Source organism: Artemia sp. Qi Xiang Cuo, chromosome 2 (genome assembly GCF_049724085.1).
Source record: "Artemia sp. Qi Xiang Cuo chromosome 2, ASM4972408v1, whole genome shotgun sequence".
NCBI lineage: Eukaryota > Metazoa > Arthropoda > Branchiopoda > Anostraca > Artemiidae > Artemia > Artemia sp. Qi Xiang Cuo.
This window is the reverse complement of record NC_142795.1, coordinates 78,559,409-78,583,273: the sequence shown is the minus strand read 5'-3', so window position 1 is coordinate 78,583,273 and position 23,865 is coordinate 78,559,409. Positions and strand designations below refer to the sequence as shown.

At 36.0% G+C, this 23,865-nt stretch overlaps 1 protein-coding gene across 2 annotated transcripts in view; it reads right to left on the bottom strand.

The window, feature by feature from the left end:
• The window catches only part of Ts (Thymidylate synthase), a 71,091-nt gene that overhangs the window by 41,213 nt on the left and 6,013 nt on the right, over positions 1–23,865 (bottom strand). For both annotated transcript variants that reach the window (XM_089108292.1, XM_089108291.1), the window contains exons 2-3: positions 20,190–20,369; positions 18,595–18,776 (exon numbers count right to left, since the gene is read on the bottom strand). In XM_089108292.1, coding sequence (XP_088964418.1) covers positions 18,595–18,776; positions 20,190–20,369 — 362 coding nt within the window. The remainder of the gene's footprint in view (positions 1–18,594; positions 18,777–20,189; positions 20,370–23,865) is intronic.

Genomic DNA, 23,865 nt, shown 5'->3' with positions numbered 1-23,865 from the left:
TCGTAGTGTTTTAACTCTTCATAAAAACCCAACTGAGTTTAGGAGTAGGTTAATTTACAAAACATGATTACTGATCAATATGTAAACGAACTCTAGTTTGATAGGCTACAACAGTGTTTCTTGCGATCTCAAGGCCTTGTTTTTTTTTATGTTGTTTATCCCAACTACATAAAATGAGATGCCTTTTCTTTCTTATTTTACTATACTAGTCCTGCGTTATTTTTTTTTACCTTCCAAGAAAAAATTAAAGATTTGATTCTTGTTTTGAGATCAAAAGAACATCTCTTACTTCCCTTTGGGATCCGTATCATGTGCATTTATGACAAAAAACAAAGAAGAAGAAACGCACCCTATTTGTATATGTCCGAATATGCGGCGTCTCTTAGAATCGTAGAATCAAAGTATCTCCCATATCTTAGAATCCATAAATTTAATCCTAGAATTTAATCAAAAATAAAATAATGTTTCTTTCCTTCGATTTGCTTTATTAATTTGTTTATACTCTCAAATTAACTAATGCCTATGGTTTCTTTTCACCCAGAAGGAAATATGAATTTCCTTTATGTTTTACTGTCTTTCCCAATCTTTCGATTTGCAGATTATCAAAGACAAATTTAAGGCTGTTGGCTTCATTGAAAAAAACAAATTATGTCAAAATAATGTTGGTTGCCATAATTAATTAATATAATTACTTTATTATATGAGTGATATAGCGATATATAGTCACTTATAGCGAATTACACATTCGATGTGTAATTCACTAAAGGTTTAGGTAAAGATTGTCGCTAGGCTTATGCAAGTTAGATATCAGTGTATTTCTTGTATTTAGTGTTTTATTACTTTAAGGGTATATTTTTGGTATGCGTTGTTTTAGTGCAGGTTCTACTTTAAGGGTATATTTTTGGTATGTGTTGTTTTAGTTCATGTTCTACTTTAAGGGTATATTTTTGGTATGCGTTGTTTTAGTTCATCTTCTACTTTAAGGGTATATTTTTGGTATGCGTTGTTTTAGTTCATCTTCTACTTTAAGGGTATATTTTTGGTATGCGTTGTTTTAGTTCATGTTCTAATTTAAGGGTATATTTTTGGTATGCGTTGTTTTAGTTCATGTTCTACTTTAAGGGTATATTTTTGGTATGCGTTGTTTTAGTTCATGTTCTACTTTAAGGGTATATTTTTGGTATGCGTTGTTTTAGTTCATGTTCTACTTTAAGGGTATATTTTTGGTATGTATTGTTTTCTACCATCTTCTCTCTTCAAGATAGTGGTTCCACCCCCTGGAGCATGTAGCAGCCACCTCCAAATCAACTGTGTCAGCCGGTGCACGTTGGCTATAGAGCAACATCTTGAGTAGATACGAATTCGGCCTCCCACGCTACCGAAGGTCTTGTCCTCGTGGAGGCTTGATCACCCCCCACCTGGTGACTGATAAGACGGCATTTCCTTAGAAAAATATCCCACACTTCGCATTTAATTAAAAACTGGTGAGAGATTAATTTCAAGCTCCAAAACTAAGTTATTATATTACAGGAACGGTTAAGACAGAATAGGGTAAAAAAGTAAGGCGCAAGTGAAGAATTGTATTATATTTACAGCAGCAGCTGCAACCTAGTAAACCACGCCCAATAGTAGCCGAAATTTAAAAAGTGGACTTTCAAAGAAACTATCCAGTGGCAAATATTTCTCACGTGACACTATTCAGAAAATAGTAGCTTTCATGCAGATTCAACTGAACGAATATTTGTGATTACGAGAATGAATTTTGAGAATTTCGAAAAACAGTCTCCTCGCCCCACAAATGACGTCCTATTAGAGGTATAACATCGAGATCACCATTGTTGAAAACCCTAAACTGGAGGTTTACAGTTATCCCCCTTCAATAGCAGGAAAAGTATCATTAAATTTTTTTCGGGGGTGATCGTGCCGAACCAATGATCGTAGAATAACGGGAAAGAGCTCTTTTGAATGGAAATAAAAACATCTAGTTCCTTTTCTAAGCAGCAAAATATGTGAGATCACAGAGAAGTGCTGTTTTCAGAGATTTTATTCTGTGATACATCAATTTTGGTACCTCAGAGTGAAAATTCTGACATAGCAAATAGATTTATACTGGTCTAGAAACCTTAATTGGAGGTTTAAAGTTCCCCATCTTGAAAACCGAGGGAAATTACATTTTAGCATGGATACTATGACTATTTTGTCTCCATTTTGCTTCTTTTTTAACTAAAGAAATTTGACAAGTCACAATATGAGCAAAACTTGGCAACCCGTTATAACAAATTTGGCGTGGATATTCTATTAAATAAATAGCCTATAATCGTTTTAGGGTTTCCTCTATGTGAGTCAGTTAGTTTAGAATGTACTGACGACAAACTAACTTCAAGCCCACACGCCAGGTTACCGTATTACAGGACAGGCACTAATAAAGTTAATTAAATTTAACCATTGGGGGGGGGAGGAATATTTCCTGAAAATTGGATAAAATTGAGCACCTCAGACACTTCAAACTGGACTTATTAGGAGTTTCAGAAACTCACATCCCAGGGGTAAGACCCATAAAATTAGGCGACATAGAATTTATTTACTCAGGCAGGAAGGATGGGATAATAGAAAGGGAGTAGGGCTCATGACTAATTAGAAACCTGGTAAGTCCTGTTTAGGCTGGGAAGGTATTAATAATAGAATGCTAATCGTTCATTTTCAGACTAAAAGGTGCAGGGTATCAGTCATAGTAGTATATGCCCCATGTAGAACCGACAGACAAGAGATAGTAGTGACTCAGATGAATTTTACTTACAGTTACAGGAACAAATACAGGGTCCCAGGTAGATATATGGTGTTTTAATTAGGAGCTTTTAACGTCCAGTTCGGTAGACATAGGGAGAAATGGTATCCCAGCCAGGGTATATTTGGTGTAAGAAAAGAAAACAGTGATGGCTACAAACTGCTACAATTTTGTAGCTATACCAATCTAGTTATAACCAATACAGTATTTGGTCATAAAATGGCCCATAAGTTAACATGACATCCACATGATGGCAAGACAACTAACCTTATTGATTATGTTATTGTAAACCGAAGACTTGGTAGGATTAATACAAGATACTAGGGTACATAGGAGTGCTGTTATTGATGATAAAAGTAAAGATCACTATCTACTAGAGTCTAGGGTTAATTTAAAACTGAATTTTCGGAAGGGTAACTACCTTCCGGGAAGCTATGGCATCGGTAGATTCCAGGATGAGAATTTGAGATATACTTTCAAGAAACAGCTGAATACTGAACTGGAAAGTGTAAAATTTCACTATGTAGAAGATCGATGGAATAACTTTTAGGAGAACAATTTGTGAAGATGCTGATAGTGTTTTAGGGAAGAAAGTTAGGAACGCTGCTACGAATATTAGCAAAAATGCTTTGTTTAATAGAGAGGAAGAGGGGCTTGTACATGAATTATCTGAGTGATGGATCATATGAAAATAAGAGGAATGTAAACTAAGTGGAGAAAGCATTAAAATATGAACAAAAGAGGTGTGAAGTGGAAGCCATGGATATAATTGCCGAGGATCTGAAAGATGCAGCTAGACGACATAATATTAAAATATTGTAGTGGCATGTTAATAAACTGAGAGGGCAGACTTGTCCCAGTTAAAGATAGGAACGGGGCCACAATTAGCAATAAGGAAAGATTTAAAGAGAGGCGGACAGAACATTCTGAGAATGTGCTAAATCGGCATAAAATTACAGGAAAAGATATAGAGAAAAATGTAAAAGTTTGTGACACCTTGGATGTGAAGAAAGCTTTATTTTGTAAGGAAGAATTAGTGACAGTACTGAAAGGATTAAAACACAATAAGGCCCCAGGTGATGATAGCGTGGTAGATGAGATTATTAAATATGGTGATATGGAAATAAGTTACTGAACATTATGAATACGATTTTTTTAAAAGGGGAAGAACCTAGCAATTTTAGGAAAACCCTAAATAAACCCCTTTATAAGAAAGGTGATAAAAGTAAGTGTGGCAATTATAGAGGCATTAACCTGATTTCTATAGGTAGCAAATTACTTAGTATGATGATACTTTTAAGACTTAGAGATGCTGTAGACAAAGTTTTAAGAGAAAGAAACAGTGCGGTTTTAGGAAGGGTAGAGGATGCGTCGACCAAATTTCCACTCTTAGGTTAATAATTGAAGTGCCTGGGTTATCAAACACCTTTAGTTCTCAGTTTTACAGATTATGAGCAAACGTTTGATTCAGCTGATAGAAGAGCTTTAGCGAAGGTCTTATCCTTGAATGGTACACCAGACAAAACAATAAAATAATTAGTGCCATGTACAAGAATAACACTGCTGCGGTTAAGGCAGGAAATGAGGTTAGTAGCTGGTTTTATATTAAATCAGGAATTAAGCAGGGTAATGTTCTATCCCCATTTACATCGGCCGTTTTGATGGACTTGGTCTTAAGGAGTACAGCAAAGGCAATGGGAGAACACGGAATCAAACGGGAAGGGAAACTTTCCTGGACTTAGGTTTTGCTGATGATTGAAGCATCTTAGATGAAAGCGTGAGCAAAATGAAAGAATTTTTAGAGGCTTTGCAAGTTCAGGGTGCTAGAATAGGTTTAAAAATTAATGTTAAGAAGACTAAGTCGGAATAAGTGAAGACAAAAAGGTGACATTGTGTGACGAAAAGATCGGTCCATTGGACATTTTCACTTACCTTGCAAGTATTATTAATAAAGACGATGGGCGCTGTGAAGATGTTAAAAGTAGTATAACCAAGGCCCAGGGTGTTTTTTTTCACAGTTGAAAAAAAGTTAGGAAGAGTAGGAAGATATTTCCATAAACCAAAGTATAAATATTATAAGCTACAGTGATAAGGGAGGCTGAGTACGGTTCCAAAACGTAGGCGCTCCGAAAAACGGAGGAAGATTTGCTGCATGTTTTCCAGAGAATTCTACGGATTGTTTTGAGTACCGAACCGATTCACCGTATTTCAAACAGTAGGCTGTGCGAAGAGTGGTTCAATCCCGCTTTCAAGGGGTATAATGAGGAGAAAGGTTGAGATGACTAGGGCATGTTCTGCGGATGAAGGATGACAGATTGCCAAAGATTTTCCTTTTCGGCCAACCGTCTCGGGGTAAACACAAAGCAGGTCGTCCTTGGTCGGGGTGGGAGGATGTCTTCAGGAAAGATTTAAGGGAAATTGGAATTACTTGGGATGGTGTAAAGAGGGAGGCTTTGGATAGATTGAGATGGAGAAGGAGCATGCGTAGTTGTGTTAGCCTCAGGTGGCTTAGGGCTGCAGTGAGTCGTTAGTAGTAGTAGTAGTAGTAGTAGAACAATCACAGCTGATTAAGAGCAGAGAACATTTACTGTCTCACAATATAAGAAAAATTTAGTAGCCAGCATAATATATTTATGGTCAGTTATATCATAAATGTAGCGTAGCTGCAGCTCTTTGGGTAATATAAGAGGATTTCATTTCGGAGTAATGGACGAGGGGGGACACTTTCATACCAATCTCAGTAGGGAATTTCCTCCCTCTGCTGTATGCAGGCCCAGTTATTGTAATCAATCAATACATTTGTTTCAAATTTCCCTGTATGTAAGCAAGTGGATTTGAATGAAAACTAGTGACTGGACCCTAGCGATCTTTTTTATATTTCTGAAATGAAAGTGCAACTCCAGATTACACAGGTGACACCAACATAGATAGTTCACGATCCAACACATGCTATCTTGCAATATGAAAAAAAAATTGATAACCGATAAGAACCAATTTTTGTGACAAATTCCTTGAAACATGTTTACGAAAAATGAAAACTTACTAGCAGCAGCTGAAATTACTTTCTGGATGCAATATGATGGAAATTGGAGCCAATTTTCATACGAAACTTCTCATATTATATTTACGAACATTGTAGGCATAACAACAGCAACTAAGATTACATTCGTAGCATTACACACTACAGCAATTTAAGTACAAAAATACAAAGCCACATGGCAAGTTATTAATGAGTTTATGGGAAATCAGAAAAGTAGTCAGTCGCCTTGCATTGATATAAACGGAAGCTATGTGAGTGATAAAAATGTAGTCGCGAATCATTTTGGCCAGTTTTATTCTCAGGTTGGCTCGTCTGTTCAAGAGAGTGTAAGGTGTGACAGGGAAAATTTTTTTAGCGAGGAATTCGTGGACTCTCGTGGAGATACTGTTGAGTTCCAGTTTGAAAAGTGTACAAGTGATGAAGTGATTAAAATAGTGAAAAATATAAAATCGAATTCTGCTGGGATCGATGGCGTGAATCTGAGAACTTTTAAAGCTGTGTTAATGTATATACTACCATGTATTCTCCATATTATTAATTTATCTATGGAAACGGGGACCTTTCCAGAAGCGTTGAAGCAAGCTAAAGTTATCCCGCTTTACAAAGGGGGTACCAGATCAGATGCCGGTAACTGGAGACCAATATCGATACTGCCCTTATTGTCAAAAATTTTGGAAAAAGTGATTCATCGCCGTCTATATGACCATCTCACGAAACATAGTCTACTCAGTGATACCCAATTCGGGTTTCGAAAAGGTCATTCCACTAGTCATGCTGCCATTCATCTTGTAGATTTTGTAAATAATTGTTTAGTAAAAGGTGAAATCCCCCTAACAGTATTTTTTGATTTTAGGGAAGCATTTGACACGGTAGATTTTAAAATTTTATTGCAAAGATTAGAATGCTTAGGTGTTAAAGGAGTGAGTTTGAAGTGGTTTGAAAGTTATTTGTGTAGGAGGTCTATTAAAGTGATGATTGATGATGCTTTTTCTTCCCCTTATCAAGTGTCGTGCGGTGTGCCACAGGGATCGGTCCTTAGTCCACTTCTGTATCTGGTTTATGTGGATAGCATGAGGTTTTATCTTCCAGATTGTTGCTTAACGTCATTCGCTGATGACAGTGCAGTTACGTTTTCTAGTCGTTGTTTGGATAGTCTTGTATTGAGAGTGAAATGTGTTCTGAGAAATTTCCATGTTTTTACTAGTTTGAGTTTGTTATCAGTTAATGTTACTAAGACTAATTTTATTGTATATTCTAGAGTAGGCAAGCTCAGTGATATTGATGGTAGAATTCTGTATAATAATAAGCCTGTAGTTCAAGTTCAAGAAATCCGGTACTTAGGTTTTTACATTGATTGTAATTTTTCGTGGAAATGCCACAGTGATGTTGTTGCCACAAAGGTTGCACGTGGCCTTGGAGCGATTCGTCGTTTTAAAAATTTCTTACCTCAGAAAGTTTTATTGCTTTTATACCATGCTTTGATCCACCCATATGCTTCGTATGGCTGTATGTTATGGGCAAGTAATTTTTATGTGAATTTTAAGCGTGTTCAGACTCTTCAAAATAGAGCGATGCGTCTTATTGGCGGGTATGTTGAAGGTGTAAATAACACTTCAGCTTGTTTCAACAAGTTGCAAGTGTTGAATGTAGGACAGCTACGAGACTACCAAATAGGAATTTTTGCTTATCAATGTTGGAATGATGTTAGTCCAGAGGTTTTTCGTGATTATTTTAATGACAATAGGTCTTTGCACCATTATGAAAATCGTCATGTTAGTGATTTCATTGTTCCGAATAGAAGTGGAACCAGGGCCAGCTTCCAAACTAGATTTTCAGGACTTAATGTGTGGAACTCTATTCCGGAGAGCATTCGGGCGGCTGAGCACCTGGGGTTATTTAAAAATAAATTGAAAAGATATTTGTTAGGTCAAGGTTCATAGTTTTTTTTTTTATTTTTTTAGTATTTTTATTATTTTTTTTTTTTTTTTTTATTAAATGAATTGATGAGAGATTGATTTTTTTTATTTTTTTTTTTTTTTTTTTTTTTTTTTTTTTTTTAGTGTTTGTATGTAATTTGTGTGTGTTGTTTTTTAGTGTATGTACCCGCCCAGTCACAAGTGCTTTTCGGTATCTTTCTTGGGGCGGGTATTGGCATATTTGTTAAATGTATTTTGATGTTAAATAAACTGAACTGAACTGAACTGAACTCGCATCATTTTAATGAAAACTGAAAGTTTAGCCCGCGGCACCGAAAATCACGTTCTTAATTTAAATAAATTATAAATTAGCGCCAATTTTTGTGCTGAAATGGTTACATGATATGTATGATACAACAGCTCGATAACAAAAGCCAAAATTACTTAAAGGCTTATCTAAGGCATCTCATTTCACTATGTAGTGGAAAGCTGCAACCATTGAAAGTGTTCCCTGATACATTGTTGAAGTTTTTGAACAATGATATCTTAGAAAGTCCCACTAGAACATTTCTATGAGGTCGCTAGTGACTCATTACCATGTACTATAATATTGTGCACTACAAACTAGGCCCGGCCGATATATCGATAATGACGGGTCAGTGTCATTATCGGAAAAAAGTATCAGATATCGGCCGATTTTTTTTTTGTGCAAATTATCCAGAAGATGACGCCAGATTTCCTCAGGTAATTTTTGCTTGTCCAATCCTTGGGGGCGGAGCCACCAGCTAAGTCTAAACATGGTTAACAGAGTAGCAGAGGTGTGTCAAATGACGTCAAAGCATATTTGTTATCAATACACCAGGGCTTCCACTTTTCGATTTCAATTTTCCCTATTTTCATACCAATTTTCCCTAAAATTCCTCGTGTTTAGGTCTAATTTCTCCCTAGAAAAAAGGGTATTTTGCCCTAGATATCAAACGGATTTACACGAAACAAACAGCGCAACATCAAATTGTTATTTTTTACTTCAGATAATGATAACATATAACATCTTTTACACTTCAAATAAGTGCCATCTCCAGCACTTCATCGCACGTACCGTTTGCCTTGGTCTTGAAGCCAGCAACAGCTTTTGGTATGCTGACAGTTGTTGAAGTTTTATCTTCGTTTTTCAACCAGTAATTGACTCGAATAAGTGAGACTAGGGTGACATTATCGAGACTATTTCGGATGTCTGTTTTGATCAATTTCAGGAGGCTGAACAAACGTTCAGCTGGAACGTTGCTAAAAGGTAACGAGAAGATCAGCAATATGCAGTTCCGGGTACCTGATTTTGCCACTACGAGTCTTAAGACCAAGTATCTTCTTCCAGTACTGCTCAACTGACAGGTCTTTAACTTGGGCATCTCCCAAATGAAGTTCAGTGACATCAGTCATTGCTTGTGACCTCCATTCTACGTCCGTTTTCTGGAGCAAAGAATTTTCAGTTAGAATAGGAAATCTCCCAAATAGTGGCTTTAGAGATTTTGGCTTCAAATTTCTTGCATTCCTTGGTTCAACTAAAGCCAAAATGTCACAAATGACGTCTTTAAACTTGAACCGGTCTTTGATCTGCTTGATTAGGACAATATAGTATTTTAGACACGGCTGGTAAAAGAGATCAATGTTATCACTTGGCTCTTGAGCATTTTCGAGTTCTCGCATGGAGTCGGTTGCATCTAATACCACATATGTCTGGTTTAAAGTCAAGTACTCGGTTAAAAGATAAAGATTAAGGTCGATAAACAAACCAACACTGCGTATACAGTCCAGTTCCATGAGGTTAGACGCAATATCATTCACAATTTTTCTGACACTTGCCTTTAGGGAGTGAAGAAGTGGGAGGTCAGATTGAAAAACTATGTTGAAATTGTTGGAAAGCCCAAGAGAGCAGCCAATGAATTCAAGGTATGGCATTCTCACCTTGTTTTGTAATGTCAACAAGATTCGGTAATTTGTTGCAGTTGGGTCGTCAAACGTGGTTTCCACAAAATACTGAAAAAGAGTAACCCGTTGCTCAATAAGTCTCTTTACGCAGGCCTAAAGGGATAACCGACGGGTCTGTCCCGGAGCCAGAATTCGGTGTGCATCGCATCGAAAGAATTCCTGAAATTCGGCATACTTATCTCGCCTGGAAGCGCTTCTGGAAAAGTGGGCATAGATATTTCGCGCCAAGTCTTCTAGTGTCTTGGGAAGTGACAAGCATGCATAGGATGAACATAAGTGAATAAGATGGCATGAGCATTTCACATTCAAGATATGGGGCACCATGGCTTTCATAAGTGTTGAAGCAGATCTGTTGGCTCCAAACATGACGTTAGTTGTATCTGCACAAAATCCAACAATATTTTGCCAGGGAATCGAGTATTTTTCAATGACTTGTTTGATGTGGTTAGTCAGACCCTCAGCCGATCCATCACTACAGTTAATCATGTCCAATACTTCAAAATGAAGTCTTAGATCTTTCTCGCTAAAAAATACTACAATGATAGCAAGCTGCTTATCAACAGCACGATCAGTGGTTTCGTCAATTATCACAGAGAAAAAAGTGGTTTTGAGCAACTTGACTAACTGGTTCTGTAGCACCAACAAAAAATTCTGTCGCAAAATATTTGTAGCTTTCTGTTTACCCAAAGTGAACCCTGTCAGGGCCTGGTCTTTGGGAAATAATTTTCTCAGGAGAGGGATCAAGCTGTCTGCAAGACGTAATGGCAGATTATGTTCTGCCAAAAATATGCAGATGCGCTGTTCAATTTCTTTGGAATGACTGCCTACAGTCAGAAGTTCTTCAATGCTGGCACTGCCAGACTTCGTCTTAATTTCATTGCTTGCTTTTATGTGCTGCTTGGTCAGAACATGCTTGGTCAACTCTGATTTCCCACAATACACATACTTCAAACAGAACTTACAGTATGGTACATAAGTCTTCTTCTTTGACCTATTTGACACTCTTTTCTCTATCCAATTTTTTAACATTGGTAACTGAAGCCACTTGTGAACAAACTTTTGCTCATATGTTTTCTTTTGGGAATTCCGACCTGAACCCTGCTTTTTTTTTGGGGAGGGGGTGGCCAGGAGGTGAACTTCGGGAACATCATAATCTTCATCATCCATTCGTTTTTCAGGACTAGACACAATTTGAAGATTATCTTCCTATGAGTCAGTACAATGGCTTTCAGACGAACTTTGCATGTCTATAATCCCAAGAAAAAGGTATTTTATTAGTGATAAAAACCAGTCTATTCCTATAATTACTTGTACAAGGATAAAAAATAACTAGATTATGCTAAACTATGCTCATGGGCATTAACGTACATATCCTCAATTAACTTAAATTACCTCATGTATAATTTGGGTTTGCAGTATGGAGGACCGAAAATTTGCAATGGTTGCATTGCAAAAGTTTGCAAAATCAAAACGAAGTATACCTAGCTTGATAAATGATAATCCTCAGATTTGGAATGCCACTTTAAACGGAAAAAGAAATTTGTGAACCCATTCTTCACTAGAAGAGCTTTGCTTTGATGTCCTCTAACCTAGAAAGGACCAACCCAAGTAAAAACAACACGAAAGAAGTTTTTCTCTAAACCTAGCTTAACAAAATACTTTTATTTGGTACTTTCACATTGCTGCAGTCCGAGGCAAAACAGTAGATTTTACTTGATTCAAGATGGCAAGTGGCAGGCAGTGGACATGAACAAAAGACTAGACTAATTATTATTGTTTTATTTTTATCAGATTAAAAATAAGGGTACTCAGAGCTAGTTTGAACAGAATGCAGGGTCCTTTATAGACAGTATGGACTGAAAATTTTGTCTGCAAAAAAGCCACAGTTTGCACCAGCACCAGCATCTGTCCCTAACTTTTGGCACAGAAGTCACATGCTGTACAGGAGGGTGACCTTAGGTTAGCGTCGTTCAGGATCGTACTTGCTAGAAACAAGTCTTTCCACTTCCGTAAATGTTTTGTGTACTTGCTTCTGCGATCAGAACATAGCTGGATTCCAGGTCTATCTATTGGTATGTCATTTCCTACCTTGGTTTTTGAGCTTAGCAATCGAGAGTTCCATTTTGTGTCAGGACGAAACATTACTGCCTGCCAGTTATCAAGTTGAAAATTGTATTTTCATGAATTACATGAATTACATGAGCTGTTTTTTACAAAGGCAGCTGGTGCTCTATTTGAATAGTCCCCTGCGGATTTGCAGATGAACAGAGGAGAAAGAGATCACCAGCAGATTGAAAGAATCCCTTATGGTAAGTGCATAGGGTGCAAGCTCCTATTCTACAATTGCTGCATAGCCTAACCAATACTCCCTTATGTCAGCAGTTTACACGAATTAAAGACAGTGCTTAAAAATAATCTAATTACTATGCTACCTAAACTACTAAATACCTAATGAGTAATGAATGTCATTCCACGCTTTTAGCTTTGTTTGAAATTTTGCGCTGATTTTCATGACATAAGCCAGTGTTGCAACATAAGAATTTTCAAGAAGACTGAGCATATGCAATCTATGAGAATATTTCAGCCTTCACTTGAAAAAATAACTTTCCCTGAATTTCCCTAAGAACCCTTAATTTACCCCAGATTCCCCTGAATCCCTAGATTCAAAATAAGTGTCCCTAAAAGAAGTGATTTTCCCCTAAAATAGGGTAATCTCCCTAGAAGTGGAAGTCAGACATTGGAAACAACAAAATTAGCCCCTGCAACAGAAGAGGAAAAAACCCTAAACGAAGGCGAGTAGGAACAGCAAGTTTAATTAACTGCCTGTTTGATAACATGCTTGCAGCTTAAACAAGAGAGGAAGAAGAGTCAGCATATGGTATTGATCAGGAGCTGGATAGGAACAAAAGTGAGGCTGTCATTGACAGGCAAAAAGCTGTTAGTTAGAATGGTGGCGAAATAACAGCAGTCGTTTCAAGAGACTGGGACAACTTGCTCGGAAGTGTCTCTGCTGTCCGTCCTCTTCTGTCCCAAGCGAAAGAGTTCTCAGTACAGTTGGGAACATTTATGATGACAAACGAAGGTCTCTAGAAAGAGAAAATGCTGAGAAGTTGTGCTTTCTCTATTAAAACTCGCCCCGGTTGGACTGGACTTATTCAGCACTGTCCACTTTAGGACTTTATTTGGTTTAATTGTTTTTCTGAATCTTTTCTAATTAAATCTTTTTTTGTATTATTTGAGACCCACAGTGAATTATTGAGGCTGTTCTTTGGTGTATTATAGACCAGGAAGAAACATGTGAATATGAATATGGGCAGAGAATGCAGGGTTTAAACTTTAGGTAGGTTTTTTCCGGAGAATTTATCGGCAAATTCTATAGGAATTGTACCGGTAAGATACCGATATATATATATCGGTATGATACCGATATATATATCGGTATGATACCGATATATATATATATCGGTATGATACCTATATATATATATCGGTATGATACCGATATATATCGGTATGGGACCCCAAAAATCCATATCGGTCGTAACCTACTTCACACTACATATGCATTCTTAGCGGTCAACACTGTCAGCAAACCACTAGATTTTACCTGTGAGAAACAGCTATAATTTCTTGAATGATTGTCAAACTGAGGTGCAAAAATATAAGACTTTTATCAATCATATTTGTTATTGGAAAATAAACGGAAATTGCCTGCGGGAGGGGGGGGGGTCTAGGAGAATTTTTACACGAGGAGGGAATTTCCAGGAGCGATTTGAAAAACGGCCAGAAATTAAAAACAAATAAGTTTTTTTTCAACTGAGAATACGGAGCATCATTAAAGCTTAAAACGGACAGAATTTTTTTTCTGTTTACAAGAGGGGATGCCCCCTCCTCAATTCCTCACTCTTTATGCAAAATTTTGACTTTTTGTCACGTTTCTTGAAGAAAGACGGCTCAAACACAAGGGCCATTGAACTTCGATGGAAAATATTTTTAAAGAACTTTAAGATTTTAGCGTAAAAAGCGTGAGATTGAGGAGGGGACAGCTCCCTCGTTAACGTTGGCCCTTACTTTCAGTTGAAAAAGCTTTTTTTATATATATTCAATGTCCTTAAGATCGAGTTTCTTGTTATTTTGCATAGCAGCGCTATCTACAATGGGTTTAGTTAGCAACACAAGTAGCGTGCAGTGCATCAAATGCAACAGATGGTTTCATTTTAGCTGTGGGAAAACTAAGTATTAAAGTGGCTCGATGAAGTTCTGTATGTGCGTACTTTGTGCGCAAAGGATTCTCAAAATATCTGTATTCCGTCGCAAAATAACAGTCCAAAACAGCCAAGTAACAACCAGAAGACACATGAGAGAGTTAAAACGAATGTTAGTGACCCGAGTGAAAACGTCCGGTAAAACTGCCAGCTGCTTCTGGCGTAGCACTTATGAGTTGTGGCTCCTTTAGACTATACAACGCTAGAAATAATCGACTAGTTATGTCCTAACCTGAGATTCTTTAAATGTGACGGCGGAACGGAAGAAAACTGCACGTTTCTCCATGTTTGCGAGATTCTTTACAGACTGCTGCCGTGAGGAATATTGTGCTCAGCCACACAGATCTTTGTGTAAAAAGTTTTCTCACGGCTTGTATTTAATGAATCCTTGTCCTAATAAGTTAGTAAGTTTATTAATAACCCGCAATAATGCAAAAGTAAATACGGAATAAAGAACAAAAAATAATAAAGCCCACAAGGAAATACAAACGAAAACACAACCTAAATAATACAGCAATGTCCACTGAATTACAAATCGGGAAAAAATAACTCACTGGATCATTATAATAACTCAGAGGATCACTGGCGAATATCTTTTTCGGAGTATTAGCCCTCAGATCCTTAGCGGATCGAAATGTCCAAAACGAGAAATAATCTTACAGTTTCTATACAAACTTGGTAAATATAATAAGAATTTAGAATATTTAAAATAACCTCTCCTTAGCTAAAGAAGCTCTTTATTCCGCTAATAAAGGCTGGAAACCAGAGAGAAATAGAATTATTGGAGAGCAAAAACTATGGTAAAGTTACATAAGCGTCGACGACTGTACCTTCCTCTATTTGGCAAGATTTTACCATATGAGATACGAATACACCGTAGAGAACTAGCAATCAGAGAGGAACATGTAGCCGAAAGTGTAACAGAAAAAGAAATGCCAAGCCATTTCATCTTTAAAATACACTTGAGTAGCATTGTACTCACATGTAAAGGAGGAGCAGGGCTAGAAATATTAAAACAAAGAAACTCGCTTTTAGAAGCATTTACAGAAAGTCCAACTTTGCCCAAAGCATTAATCAAAACACTTAGATTCTTAGTGAGGCCCCACCTAGTATGGCACCTCACGCGCACCTCACTTTCTATAGAAGAAAAACAATTCTGTCCCGAGATAGTATTGTGTTCCGATTGAAAATATGCGCCTCTGTTGATGCAAGGCCGACAAAGACAGCTATCTCACGTCCCACTTATGAATCTCAAGCCACCCGTCTCAAAGCAGCTGATACATCTCCCTCCCTTTCTACCAGTCTCTCTGTTTGAATCTTGAAAAACTAACAAGATCCAGCATTAATCAGTGTCCCCTCGATATGTTCGGTCCAAACAACAAACAGGCTTGGAATTTCAGAGAGATCAAAGATTCAAACATCCTTCAAACCATATTTTTCGAATTTCCCGAATTGGAACCAATTCAGTGCACTGGCAAGGCAATTCGAGACCGTAGAATAAAGTATTCCATTCATTCTTATTCATTTCCAAAATAATTTCAAGTGAAATAAAAATAGAAATTGCAGCTAAAATTCTTTTTGAATTGTGGAGTTTCCAAGAATTGACATAATTATATATCAAATATTCACTTTGTTTTCATTTATTCTTTCCAGTCGTCTTGATTGTTATAGTGATTTTATATTTTTTCTTCGTCGATGTTTTAAAAAACAAAAGTATATTGTTCATGATACATAGTTTTCGATAACGCAAATGCCGCAACAAGCTTTAGACTTTTACGGTTAGGGAAGGGGAAAAGTGCAGCAGCCAAACTCCTGTTTGTAGTAACTTTTGTTCGTTTAAGTTTGACTTGAACATTCAATTTAATTTCTAGTTATTTCAAGATTTATTTGTTTATCTATATTAGTACCTGCTATCTATATGTTTTCTATAATAATTTATTTTAATTTCTGTTCGTCTTAGGTTTCTTTTTATTCTTTAATAGTAATTTTTTGCCGTTTTGAGTTTGAATTATTATAAAAAATTATTTCTGCCGGTCTTAAGTTTAATATAGCTCTTTACTTTTCTCTGAAAAACTTCTTTAAAACCCGAGAATGAAAGTCTAACGCTACACAATTTGAGCGTCAAGCAGTGTTTGATACTACCGACAATACCCATTACTTATAGAAGTATGTGCTTTACTCTCCAGTGGGTATTTTCAATGAAATTACAGCTAAGGTTGAGGCTCCCAGGGTAACTCGTTATAGCCTCAGTTTTAACAAAAAGACTTGGGGAAGGACCAGTGAACCCCATCAAGAGCTGCCAGAGAAAAATGTAATGTAAACCTGGATTTTTTTTTTTGGTATTTCTAACTCCTTGCGTAGAAATGTTTTTGGGTAAATGCCAGGATTAGCTGTATATTAGTGCCACAAATCTAGAAACAAACAAAAAGGCAAATTATTGAAAAGAATGCGATTATCTTTTGTGCTTTCCCCATTTTCATACCTTAAAGGCCTCACTGAAGACGTTCTAGTTTTACCATGGTAAGATTTTATGTGGTAAGAGGTTGTCTGATGTTGCAATTATGTGTATATCCATTGACTTTTAGCAAAATAAAAACTTAATAACCATTGCATGAACATTTTCTCTCCAATGGCAACGCTGCTTTAAAAGCGACCTCATTCATTGATATACTATGGACAAAACAATTCCCTGATTTCAAACTATAATCAGCTAAAGACGATGAAATGTAATATTAAAGTAAATAAATGGACTTAATAAACAAACTTCCATTCATACCTAAAAACCCTGATTCCTTAAGATTTTTCTTTTGGTTGTTTCAAAATCACGAAATTCTTAGGGCAGTACCACATTTTCGCCATCGTTGTCAGGTTAATGTGTGACAATAAATAAGGAAAGCTAATTAGTTGAAAAACTTAGAAAGGTGTCTAATTAAGAATTTTCTTTTGGTTGTTTCAAAATCATGAAGTTCTTAGGGCAGCACCACATTTTCGCTAGTGTTACCACGTTAATGTGTGACACATTTTCGCCAGTGTTACCACGTTAACGTGTGACAATAAATAAGGAAAACTAATTAGCTGAAAAATTTAGAAAGGCGTACATCCGTACAAATTTTAACGTTAACAACCTGTTGAATTGGACCTTCTTGGGAGGGGGTAAAGAGTGAATCTTTGAATAAATTGGGGTAGAACAGAAGCTTGCTCAGATGTGTTGGCCTCAGGCAGCTTGTTGTTGCAGCAAGTTAATAGTAGTAGTAGTATTTTTCACTCTCCTAATTAAAATTCTTACTTGTTACTTATATACTAGTATTTATCTAGTATATACTGGAATTTATCTTATTTTTCGGTCTTTTTCAACAATGTCTCGTTTTAGTTTGGAGCCCACAACTAATTTTCACTGAATAACCACATATGGAGGTATTTTTAATTAAAAATTGAATTCCCAGGTTTTCCTAATTTTTAAGACGAGCATGGTTGTGTAAGTTAATTAAAAATACCACTTGTAACTAAAAGTTACCACTTTAGTTACCTACCACTTTTAGTTACCAGTGGTAACTAAAAGTTACCACTTTACCAATTCAAACAATCACATTTCCTTTTCATTGTATTCCAAACGGCGGAAGTAAGTATGACTCCCTTATTGGACAAATACTTGCGTGTTAGCTTTTGGAAAGGTACTCCCGCCTAGACACTCAGGCAGGTTGACCAAGAATTTAAAATTGACATAGGACCGTTAGATTGCCGGGAATGAGAGGCAAACAAGGCACGGCCGCCTATGGTCTTACGAAGGTTGACCGAGAATTTAGAATTGACACAGGACCATTAATTTGCTTGGAATAACAGGCAAACAATCATTTAAAGCCATCTTCATCTTCCAATTGGAAAATGTCTTGTGGACGATTCCAGCTGAAAATTCTTTCTGAGCCCACTTTTATTTAAAAAAATACTTTAATTCTGATCGTTTTTAAAATCATGTCGGAGACCGTCCCCCCCCCATCCGTGGAAAACATTTCTCACAAATATTCCCCGCTTCTAGTAGAAAGGTGTTCCCAAAGAAAATTCCCTCTGGAGAATTTATTCTATGGAAAACTCCCCCATTGAGAATTATTCCCGTGGAAAAATTGTAATGAGAGGCAAACAAGGCACACCCGCCAATGGTCTTAGGAAGGTTGACCAAGAATTTAATTGTATACAACTTAATTGTTGACCAAGGAATACAACTTAATTGCATTCCAAGATTCTGTGCAGAATTTTAGTCTTAAACACTTTAATGTGTGTGAATATATACATATCAATCAATCAATCAATCATTTATATAAGATGAAGGTGCTTTATTAATCAAAATAAAAAAAAACTAGTGCGTCATGTATTCATCAAAACTATAACATTCACAGGCAAACATCACACAAATCCATATAATAAACTACATCAAACATCAAATACTTCCTACAGCTTTATAATTAAAGTGCCGAGTAAAATAACGGCTTAAAAAATTACGAAAAAACAACCGAGACAAGGTAAAGCTAAAATTTAAGCCTAGAGGCAAAGCCAAGTAAAGTAAGAGTTAATTCAAAAAAAAAAAAAAAATAAGAGATACGTGTTTACCTTGGGTATAGCTTGAGGATTCCAAGCTGTAAGGATGATTCTTCTATCATCTGGATTAGTTTTTAGCGTATGGATAATTTTTGCTAGTTGATCTACGCCTTGACCTGAATAGTCGTCGTACATTGTTTTATATTCCGCGCCGAAATGCCGCCATTGAAAACCATAACCAGGTCCAAGATCTCCTAGAAAATTATTAAATATTAAAATTAAAATAATTATTAAATATTAAAATAATTATTAAATATTAAAATAATTATTAAACATTAAATATTAAGTTATTTGTGTCTTTATTTACCTATGCAATCTCCTTAATTTTCCGCCAATCATCGATCATCATGAAAACGACCACAGGTGTCTAAATACATGTGTATTTAATAATAACTTTTATTTTCGAATGTTTTTTTTCTTAAATTTATTACATTAGTTAAATCTATTTGTTAGAAAATGTTTCATTTGCCTCATTTACCTTACGAAAAAGGATTAACTCTACCAGAATTAAAACAACAAACAAAGCTAAGATGGACCAACATTTTCTGATAATCCAGAAAATTGCTTTAAGAGAATCCTTGAAAAATCTTTACGTATTTAAAATACAATAATACGAAATGGTATACTTATACGTTAATACGAATATTATGTTAAGTTAAAAATCTTTGAAAAACCTGGGAATTTCTCTTCTACTAGATGCGAATAATCAACCGGAGAAAAGATTTAGCTTTTATTACTTAATATATAATTCAAACTTTCTTTCTTTCATTTATTTTTCTAAGATATGATGGATAGTTTTAACACACTGATAAAAACTATAAATTCGTACATAACCAAACTTAGTAGCCTTAATATAAAAATATAAATCTCTGGGTAACACACATAATTAAGTGCATTTACAATTTACTTTCTTGTTGTTACCTTTCCTTATCCAAACTAGGACAGAAAAATGCTATGATTAAAACAGCCTAGGGCTAGAGTTAAATTAGGACTAGAACCGAAACATTAACAACGACCTTAACCAGCCTTCTGTCCTGAAGAAACGAGAAGGGGGGGGGAGGATAATTCTCACCCCCAACCCCCCTCCTCACCACTAGCACTCAATTCACTAGCAGGCCTCCGTATTCCCTTAAAATTTCAACTTTTCTTTGCATCTATATGAAAAAAAATACCATTCAAAGTGTTCTAATAGACCAGTACTGTCTATAAGGTGCGCACAAGTTCAACCCTTAAGCAAAGTATAAGATAATTTTTATATAGAAAGAAGAGGGTAAAATGCTATAGGATTATATATTTGAGTCTCAATTGGTCAATTCTTTCGGGGAGGAGATTCTTTGGACCAATCATGGGGAAAAGCCCTCTCTTTTGTAAAAATTTGTGTATATACCTCTTCAACTCAATCGGGGATTGCTACGCCGTTTCTTGCAATAGTAATTTAAACTTTCGTTTTATTTTTAGCTTAATCTGAGCCCTACAATACTGCTTATGGTACTAGCATTATTTACTCTCAGAGCCAATTAAAATCGTAGAAGTTAAAACCATCGATTCCCTCTGTTCTTTGCCATCAGACGTGAAAATGCACAAGAATAATTTCAGTTCTAACTAACCTTCTTCTCTATCAGTGAATCCAAGCGAGTCCAAATATTCTCGTGAAGTATGTCCATCCCAAATGCGAATGTCTTTCTTTTGTAGCTCCTTTGCATTTGTGGAACCTCTAACAAACCAAAGAAGCTCTTCAAGCACACCTCTCCAGAACACTCTTTTTGTAGTGAGTAATGGTATGACAGCTAGAATATATGAATAAAATGAATAAAAAAGAAACAGAAAAGGCCACCAAAAAGTTTATGTCATTATTGGTTACGTAGTTTACATATGGGTTGGAATAAAAAAAAGAAAGCGGTCAATAATAAATTTCTGGTTCAATATTAAAGTTGTACATTTACGCATTTTCGTAATGAACACGATTATTTTTATTATTTGTCCAATATACAAATATAACCAAAGATTAAGTTAGTAGCTAATGGAATGATTATTTCCTCAAAATTGGCAAAAGACAAGGTTAGTACTAAACCAGTAGCTATAAAGGCGCCTGTTATACTTTTGACCCAAGTTCATTTCCAAAATATGCATTATATATAGGGAGTGGTAATTAACGAGATAGTACCTTTGTAAAACACCAAACTTGCTCATCCTTTTTACATTTTGAAAATTTAAATATCATTGAAAATGTAAGGTGTTAATTCGAAAATAGAAATTCAGATAACACTTTTGTAATTTAATAGCTGGTAAAAAACAGACAAGCTATGTATACAGTTGAAAGAAAACTGTATAAGTAACTGAGGGGCAAGGCCGTATCCAGTAGGGGTATGGGATTTGAACCCCCCCCCCCACCCCAAAATGTTTGTCCAACTCGCAAAAATGTAACACAATATATATATATATATATATATATATATATATATATATATATATATATATATATATATATATATATATATATATATATATATATATAAATATAAATAACACACAAAAAACTTACAGCAGAGAGAACATACAGCTTAATGCAGTGATTTTAAAAAACACACTTAGTTTCAGAGCCCAAGAATTGTTTTTAAAGATTCAGAACAAAATTCACTTATCTATGTTCTTGCGTATTGTTACTAACATTTTTGAAAAGTTTATCTCATATTTTCTATTCCTAACTGGTCTTGCAAATGTTCACAGACACACCAAATGGAGGAGCACCGATCCCTGGACTTTCCCTCCTACATTTTGAAGATACTTTTTCTGTATTTTCATTGAAGAATATCTTTTTTTTGTATTTTAATTGGGAAAAAATCGAAAAAACGACAAAGTTACCCAGCCTAAGATATCGAAAAGCACATTTATCCCAAACCCAACCCCCCACCCTCCATTTTCGTGGATTGACTTCTCTGAATGTTCATTAATCTTATAACGCTACAAATAAAAAAGAGATATTAAATTTGTACTTTTAGTCATTTAGTTAATTTTTACTGAGTCATTTAGCTTTTTAAGAATGCTTCTCTTAACTTAGCTTAATTTAATACTGAGCCCTTCAGTTGTAAGGTTTCTAGCCAGAAAAACACCACAAACGAATTTCAACGCAGTATCAGTTATTAAGTTGAAATCATCGAAACTATGATCATTTGGAAGGAAGAGTCTATTGAGGTTATGTTCCATGATTAGGAATGTTGGTGCAGATGATACCACTTTTTCATTGAACCTATAATGTGCTCTAGAAAGGAACTACTTAAACGTAGAAAGGTTATTGAATATCCGACTGGAGACAGGGATGTAGCGATAAATATGACCTATTTTTCTCATTTAAATCGTAAGCAAGTCACAGATTTTGATTTTGCTCGCCACAATGTGGCTTGTCGGTAATACAGTTAAATACTCAAGGTTTAATCTCCTTTTTTGATCAGCTTAAAATTTTAATGGATGATTTGCAGTCACGCTGGAAATGCCCCAGAGGTAGACCACGTACGAGACGGGCGGATATCATCTGCAATCGACTTACTGCGCGGTGCATCGACCCCAACGAAGCTCCCACCCTCGCCCAAAACAGGCCACTCTGGAGACGACTAACGACGTTGATGCCTGGTTCCCTCTACACTGGCAACGCTGTCGAGCCAGAGCTTTAAGTCAAGTAAATCAAAGTAGGTAATTTGCAGTCACATGTTGATGGTTCTAATTATTCACTTCTACATATACTTGGTTTGAACAGCCCAACCGGGCTGAGATAGGGTAGGGAGGTCTCGCTCTTCATGTGTCAGATAATTTTGTATATTCTATTCACATGGATCTTTCTTGGAATGCGGAAGGAGCTATTGAGTCAATGCTTATTCGAATTTCCGTCTAAGAAAAAACTCTGCTTATTGGGGTGGTTTATTGCACTCCACGTGGTTCTATTCTAGATTTCTAAATAATCACAATGAAACAATTGAGTTGGTCCAAAACCAGCCATGTGATAGGGTTGTAATGTGTGATTTAAATTTAAATTTTTGGGGTGATTCTTCTGTCAATAGACTTCTTGCTCTAATATTTTCTTATGGAATGCTGCCAACAAAGTATAGCCAATAATACTAAAGTAACTGAAACAAACTACTCTCATTGATATTTTTTTTTTCTTTACCAGTCCTTCGTAACGTTTCAGTTAACTTCTCTATTTTTTCAAATTTAGACCTTCCTGAACCTGCATCAGGTAGAGATGCATTGCAAACGATAATTTCTGATCGTTTGTCGGAAAATAATCTGCAACGATTAATAATTATGTCTGACTAATCAACTGTGGGATAATAACGACTCTGAGTCAGATTTTAATACACGTTCTAATTCATTTTAGATTTCAGTCAAAATTGCAATTCTCCAAGCTTGCAGCCCCTCATCTTCGTGAGATCAACACAAAATCGGAGCATTTTAACCCTTGGATGACTCCCGTTTTGCTGAACAGCTGAAGGAGAAAGAATTACCTTTCAGAAAATGGAAAGCTTCCTCTCAAGTTCTTCACCAGGATGAATATAAGAGTTTAAAGCAGCCTATTTAAATGAATTATTCTCCTAGCAAAGTCAGATTCTTATTTTAGAAAGTCTTCTGAAAGCAAGAAAGATGTAAAAAAGACCTGGAAACCTATTAATTCAGTTCTGAAACCTGGTTCTCAAAAATCATTTTTACCTTAAAGTCAAGTAATCAATGGTCAGTTTATATCCAGCAAAGAAGCTCTCGAAAGTCAGTTAGTGTCATTTCTCTGTTGTTGGGAAAACCACTGCAGTGGCTATTTCTTCAGGACTTTCTGATCTGGCTTACAAATCTTATTTAGGCCCTGCTTATCTAAAATCAATGACACTAGAGACTATAATAAAGTACGAAATTTGTAAAATTATCATTCCCCTTCAAGTTACATCCTCATCAGAATCAGATGATATTCCTAACAAGGTTATCAAGTTTATTTTACCTAAATTCTTTAACCTTTAACTGGGCTTGTTCAAACTTTTTTTGATGTATGTTTTTTCCAAGAACCACTACAAAGTGAAAGGGTAGTAGTTCTTTTTAAAGGTAGTTCCAGAAGCGACCCTTCAAATTACAGACCAATCTCTATACTACCAGTTTTTCAGCGATATTTTTGAAAAGACGATGCTATCAAGACTCAAAAGCTTTCCTGATCCAAAATAGTTCCTTCAGCGGAGAATGCGCGTGCTTTGCTCCTTAGTTTCATTAATTCAACCTTAGATGTTGGATTAATCACAGTTGCTGTATTTT